Source organism: Daucus carota, chromosome 1 (assembly GCF_001625215.2).
Source record: "Daucus carota subsp. sativus chromosome 1, DH1 v3.0, whole genome shotgun sequence".
Lineage (NCBI taxonomy): Eukaryota > Viridiplantae > Streptophyta > Magnoliopsida > Apiales > Apiaceae > Daucus > Daucus carota.
This window is the reverse complement of record NC_030381.2, coordinates 47,833,009-47,839,807: the sequence shown is the minus strand read 5'-3', so window position 1 is coordinate 47,839,807 and position 6,799 is coordinate 47,833,009. Positions and strand designations below refer to the sequence as shown.

General features: G+C 35.4%; 1 protein-coding gene across 3 annotated transcripts; it reads left to right on the top strand.

Annotated features, from left to right (window-relative positions):
- The first annotated feature begins 1,003 nt into the window (after positions 1-1,003).
- Positions 1,004-6,349, top strand: LOC108204971 (BTB/POZ domain-containing protein At1g30440). Of its 3 annotated transcripts, none has more exons than XM_017374687.2 (6): positions 1,004-1,150; positions 1,612-1,693; positions 1,785-1,903; positions 2,498-2,567; positions 3,412-4,638; positions 5,540-6,349. In XM_017374687.2, the coding sequence occupies exons 3-6, from the start codon at positions 1,845-1,847 to the stop codon at positions 6,074-6,076; spliced, it is 1,893 nt and encodes a 630-aa protein (XP_017230176.1). In that variant the 5' UTR covers positions 1,004-1,150; positions 1,612-1,693; positions 1,785-1,844; the 3' UTR covers positions 6,077-6,349. The 3 variants fall into 3 exon arrangements, with proteins under 3 accessions (XP_017230176.1, XP_017230175.1, XP_017230178.1); XM_017374686.2 differs by having other exon boundaries at positions 1,112-1,469; XM_017374689.2 differs by lacking the exon at positions 1,004-1,150 and adding an exon at positions 1,985-2,065 and having other exon boundaries at positions 1,158-1,693.
- The last annotated feature ends 450 nt before the right edge of the window (positions 6,350-6,799 follow it).

Sequence of the window (6,799 nt, the reverse complement as noted above, 5' to 3'; positions counted from 1 at the left end):
GGTTATCTCTCGGCTTCCAAGAGTAACTTAACTGTTAAATATGATTATATCATGTTATATTAATATGTTCATCAGTCTTCCATTATTTGATTAACTGCATCATAGATTAAAAGTCTTAGTTATATCTTTTTTTCCAAACATATGTACTCCCTCAATCCCTCTCATTTTTTAATGATTTTTTTTCAACTGCTTGATATGCATTAACTTATTTTTAATTTTTTTTTATATAAAAATTTAAGCGTCAAATTTTTATTCAGAAAAAGATATTCAAAATAATTTATAAAGTTATGTTTTCCGTGCATTAAAATGCGTGCCGAACTACGTCCCCCAATGTAAACAATTGGGGGACAGAGGGAGTACTTCTTTAGATAAATATATAAATCTTTATGAAAACAAGTGAACTCATTTTTTTTTTTTTTGAAAATAAAGTGAACTCATTTTTATAATATAATTAGTAAACACTTATCAACGTCTAATAATAAAATATAATACATAAATATAAAAGAATTTCAAAACAAATATTTATTTATCGAAAACCCTCCATGTTTTACACCATCGATCTGCATTAATATACTCCCTCTGTCCCTCTCATTTCTTTACGGTTACTATTTTGGGATGTTCTTCTCATTTCTTTACATTACTATAAATAGTAAGTTTTTTCAATCATTACACCCATTATCTTCCCCCACTATCTCATATTTAACAATAAAAACTACTATTACACCCACTACTTTCCTCCACTATCTCAAATCTATTATTATTAAATATTGATGGGTCCCACCACTTTACTCACTTTTCATCTAATTTTACTCTTTTTTCATACATTGTCTTGGTCTCCGTGTCCCCCTCCAATGTAAACAATTGAGGGGGACGGAGGGAGTATGAAAATAGTGGACTAGCGCCGACAAAAAGTGGCAACCTAGTTAAACGATTAGAGGCAAAGTACTTTAAACTTCTTCCTTAATTCGAGTATACATTATTGTTACAGGTACATGTATAATGGTCCAGGCTTGTTTTTTCTATTCTTTAGTATTATACACACATATTTATGCATTGTCAGGAACTCAGTTCTAGAAAAAGAATGAGTGTGTCTCTTTTTTGAGGCTACCAGGTCCCCCACACCCCACCAACATCTATGAGTGCCTGCCTGGTGTGTGTTTTCACAAGTGCCATTTATTACACATGCGACTGTTTTTGTTTTCCACACCTTTTCTTCCCCTCAATTGAACACACACACTACATTATTATGATCATGAATTATGATGGAAAGTGTTTATGTACCTTGTGCATTAAAGGGTCTTTAATGGGTTTGAATGTATGATTGTGTGCATTTTGGATGTTCTTTGGTGGGTATGATTGTGTTTGTTGACTAACGTACCAATCAGTTTTAAGTTTGATGTTGTTGGTGGTGGGTTTGGAGAGAAAATGATCTGAATTCTGAGTCTGACTAGGGATTTTTTTTTGTTTTTGTAAGAATCTTGGTTTTTGATTTTCTATGAAATTTTTGGTTTTTTTAATTGACATGGGCGTGTGTGTGTTGTTGAAATGGGTTTAAGACCTCAAAGATTGTAATTTTGTGAGGGTTTTCTGAAATTTTGGTGAATTACTTAGGTTTTTGCTGAAATTTTGGGGATTTTGTGAAGTGGGCTGGTGAAATTCTGGGTTGTTTTGCAGTGGGAGGTGGAGTTTGGAGGTATGCACAAGAATCAAGAATTGGGTTTTAGTTTTTGAGCCGGGAATTTGAGTTTTATAGGCTCTTAATGTAAATCATTTTTTTTGAGCAGGGAATTCAAGTTTATTAGGAGGTGCTTCAGTGTATATTGGTAAAATTTCATTGTAAAATAATGGCTTGTATGAAGTTGGGGTCGAAAACAGATGCATTTCAGAGGAAAGGGCAGGCTTGGTATGTCTTCTGGTCCTCTCTTTTTTCTTCTTGGTTGATATGATCAATTGTTCATACTTTGGATATCTCTTACTGTTGCAGAACACATTCTCCATAGCACATACTTTTTGCCATTGTGCAGCATCTGACGTCTATCAAGTCATGTGATCATGTATATCTCATGTATGCTTTGTTTGTTATAATTCTGGTCAAATTTATACATATGTTAAGGCACTTTAGGCCTTAGTTTTTGAGCTTAAAGTATTTTTGGGCTGCAATTCTTGCTTCTGTATCCTACTTAAGTATCTGGCTCTTGCACCATGTATTACCTGGAACCTGGTTTATGGTAGGAAGGTTGGAATGGGTTTTTAGTCTGTTTGGTTCACAATTAAGACTAATACTAGCTCCCTGTCCCTGACATGAATCTAATCCTGCAAAGTTTTCTAACAATCCTTTCCACATGGTTTTGCCCTTCCTATTCGCCCACTAAGTCTTCTTCACATGTTTCATTTTATAAGACATACATCTTCTGCTTTATTTTTGATTATTTATACTCTTTAATTTTGATTTCTCATCCTGAACTTTTAAAATCTTGGTCTGTGAAAATTATTGTAGGTTCTACACAACTGGCCTTCCAAGTGATATAATCGTTGAAGTTGGCGATATGTCCTTTCATCTCCACAGGGTAATATTTATATGATTGAATATGGAATTATGCAACATCAGTAGCTTATTCCTGTCATCTACTTGTCAATTAACAAAAAGGGTAAATTGAATTTCTTATATTAAATGCAATGTATCTACATATTTCAGTTCTGAAACCATATTACCATGGTAATAATGTTTGAAACTTTGAAATTGAATCTTCGCGCTTGTCTTTCCCTCTGTTTACAAGTCCTATGCATTGGGCACTTTTGGAAAAAGAACTATCTATAGGGCTACATGTTTAATGTAATGGACACCAGAAATGAGCCTGGTGGATGGACTAGATCATGTTGCAGATCCTGACCAACATGGGACCAGTAAGCTTGATGAACTATGATTGTGTTACATTAAAGGACCAGCTATGTATTGTTGGACCATCAGGCAGTAGAGAATTGTTCTCAGCCTTCTTTGTACTGCAATGCTCATGCAATCAGATGATAGCCTTCCCTTACATAATATTAAAACTTCACATCCATTATGATAAGCTGGTCCATACTGTATATAGTTATCAATTACATGCACAATTTTTGTATTTTGTAGTAAATGAAATGTCACTATTTACTATGATAAAACATGCAGGTGTTTTGGTGGTAGAGAGTAAGAGTTGTGTTGGTTGAGTAATATATGTACAATCTATGTTGTGTACACTGATATGTCAGGAATGACTTCTAGTGTTTACACTTAAGTTTGTGTGAAAGTGGGCAAGGTTTCTGTTGATCATATCGAATTAAGATCACAGGAAGCAGGAATTAAACAAGGAGCTTCTAATTAATTAACTTTATTGTTTACAATCCCTAAAAGATTCCTTTCTTTTTGAAATGTAGTTTCCCTTGCTTTCCAGAAGTGGGGTTATGGAAAGATTGATTGCTGAAGCTAACGAAGAAGGAGAAGGTGGCTGTGTTATTAACCTCCCCGACGTCCCTGGTGGAGCAAAAACTTTTGAACTTGTTGCCAAGTTCTGTTATGGAGTAAAAATTGAACTTACTGCAGCAAATGTTGTGCACCTCCGATGTGCAGCGGAGCATCTTAAAATGAACGAAGAGTACGGGGAGGGCAATCTAGTTTCACAAACTGAGTTATTCTTGAATCAAGTAGTCTTGGAAAGTTGGAAAGACTCTTTAAGAGCGCTCCAGGGGTGTGACAGTGTTCTCTCCCATGCAGAAGAACTTTCTATTACTGCACGTTTAATCAAGTCATTGGCTGCAAAAGCCAGTACTGATCCAAATCTAATTGGTTGGCCTGTTGTTGAATATGGTAGACCCTTGCAGAGTCCCGGTGGAAGTGTCTTGTGGAATGGGATTAGCACAGGGGCCAAGTTAAACACAGTAAGTTCAGATTGGTGGTATGAAGATGTATCAAATTTAAGTTTACCTCTCTACAAGAGGTTGATTTCTGCAATGGAGTCTCATGGCATTAAGGAGGAGATAATAGTGGGATCCCTTACTGCCTATGCTAAGAAGTATCTGCCAGGGCTTAATCGGCGTCAGAGTACCGGTGATTCTAGCAGTCGTTTGGGATCAGTGAGTTCAGGAGCTATACTATCTGAAGAAGATCAGAAGCTTTTGCTTGAGGAGCTTGATCATTTACTTCCGATGCAGAAGGGATTGGTCCCAACTAACATTCTTTTTGGCTTACTTCGAACAGCCATGATTCTTCGGGCGAGTCCTACTTGCATATCTAACTTGGAACAAAGAATAGGAATGCAGCTTCATCAGGCAACATTGGAAGATCTTTTGATGCCCAACTTCTCTTATACCATGGAGACACTGTATAATGTTGAGTGTGTGCAGAGAATTCTTCTGCACTTTTTGGCCATGGATCAGGTTACAGGTGGAGGCTCCCCTGGTTCAGGCGACGATGGTCAGTTGCTTGGTTCTCCATCACTTACACCAATGACAATGGTAGCCAAGCTCATTGATGGGTATCTGGCAGAGGTTGCACCAGATATTAATTTGAAGCTACCCAAGTTTAAGTCTCTTGCTGCGGCAGTTCCTGATTATGCTAGGCTCTTAGATGATGGTCTTTACCGTGCAATTGACATTTATCTAAAGGTATAGTTACTTCATATATAGTATTACTAAATCACAGTATAGTATTCTTGTTGCATTAGTTGTAGATCCTTGGAGATTTGGAAGTTTAAAAAACAATATCAAACTACAGTGGTAGCCTGGTAGGTATAAGGTCGTCTTTGTACTTTAACTCTTTAAAGTCTTTTCAAGATTTATTAAAAACCTCATCAACAATATTCTTTTCACCGACAAAAATTAGATTCTATTCAGAGGGATTTTTATAGAGGTAACTACTTCTACTTTTACAGCAATACTTTTTTACTCCATCTATTGCAGTATTCAAAAAACCAAGGCCTATTCTAAATTTTAACCCATCAAAGCTTCATTTTTCTCCTGTATTGTCATCTGACAGTCTGATACTATAACAAAGTTTATCGTACATCAGTAATATGTCAGTGAAATCATATATTACCTTTGAGGGCATTTTATTTTGTCGTGGAATCAGTCAGCTGCAAGTTATTCAGAACAAAACTGAATGTGACCTTTTTCTGTTGAAACATATGAAGTTTTTTTTTACCGGATTGATGAATTCTCACAGCAGATGACAAGTTCTTATGTTCTATTTGCCTAATACCCCAGTTTGTGTCAAGTGCTTACATAGACAATTTGAGATGGTCGCATTAAACAGTATATCCGTTAAAGGATAATTATTTCTAAAAAATCCATACACAGTCGCAGTTGAAATCAAATAGCTATTGTAATAGCTTCATCTTTCAGGGCTAACCATTTTTTTTTTATTGTTTTGCAATCTTCTTAAAAGTCAGTATATGCAATCAGTTGAAATCAAATAGCCATTGGTAAGGGCTAACCAAATTTTCTATTGTTTTGTTTGTACTTTCATCTTCTGGGGCTAACCAAATTTCCTATTGTTAACAATCTGCAGTCGCACCCATGGTTGGCAGACCCAGACAAAGAAGATATATGCAGGCTGATTGATTGCCAGAAACTCTCCCTGGAAGCTTGCACTCACGCCGCTCAAAACGAGAGGCTCCCACTGAGAATCATAGTCCAAGTCCTCTTCTTTGAGCAACTCCAACTTAGGACTTCCATTGCCAGTAGCTTTCTCGTCTCAGACAATTTCGATGGGTCACGACAATTAACGAGTGGTTTGCTCACTTCCAACGAAGGAGGTTGGAACACAGCTGTGCGAGAGAATCAAGTTCTGAAAGTAGGAATGGACAGCATGCGCATGCGTGTTTCTGAGCTCGAAAAAGAATGTTCAAATATGAGGCAAGAGATTGCGAAATTAAGCATGGTTAAAGGAACTAGCACATGGGAAAATATATCAAAGAAACTGGGTTTCAAGGTGAAGTCTCAGATGTGCAGTGCTCAAGATGGAACTATCAGTAAACAGAAACTTGAAAACGAAAAGGTCATCTCAACGGCAAAAGACAAGCAGGGAAAGCTCAAGAAAAAATAATCTCTAAACCGGGAAAAATAATGCTTGAATCAATAGTTATAGATAAATCTTGATTTGATAAACTTTTGTTCCTTAGTTCTAATTTGTATCTCCATCTTGTGAACTTGAAGTTGAGCTATTTAATCTGTATATTGGTCTTAAAGTTTTGTTAGGTTTTTTCCCCTCTTGCATTTCATGTTAGACTTGAGTGCACTAGCCACTAAATCATGTGGCCTGTTTCTAAGGTGTACTTTGCGCACAAAATTAGTTGATGAAACTTTAAGAGTACTTAAATTTGCTTTGTGCTATTTTTGTTTTAGAAATTCATGATTTTGCTTGAGTTTGTTCAGGAGTGATATCAGGAAAAAGAAAAAGTGAATATATTTCTTTTCGAATTTGGAATTTGAAATTCGGCTTTGGTTTGAAATCCAGATTTTTTTTTAAATTTTGACCCAAAAACCGGACTAAATACATACAAATAATGTTACAATTGAGAATATACACGTAATATTTGTAATATTATATTATTATTTTAGAATTTTCTGATTTATTGAAAAATCTCTTATTATTCTTTTTAAAACTATTTTATCAATTAATTTATCGATTGCATCCGATTTGATTGAAATTTACCGATTTATCTAAAAAATCTTTAATAAATCTTTGATTACTTTTGCAACTGTCATACTAAATTTTTATACTTGTATCCATAAGTGTATGTAAATATTTTTGCTCAAGAGATTTGGT

What these genes read in the sequence shown, in the direction of transcription:
- LOC108204971 (XM_017374687.2), top strand. Translation starts at nt 1,845, where the DNA reads ATGGCTTGTATGAAGTTGGGGTCGAAAACAGATGCATTTCAGAGGAAA. An exon ending in CAGAGGAAAGGGCAGGCTTG is followed by an intron (nt 1,904 to 2,497) that starts GTATGTCTTCTG and finishes AAATTATTGTAG; the next exon opens with GTTCTACACAACTGGCCTTC. An exon ending in TGTCCTTTCATCTCCACAGG is followed by an intron (nt 2,568 to 3,411) that starts GTAATATTTATA and finishes TTTGAAATGTAG; the next exon opens with TTTCCCTTGCTTTCCAGAAG.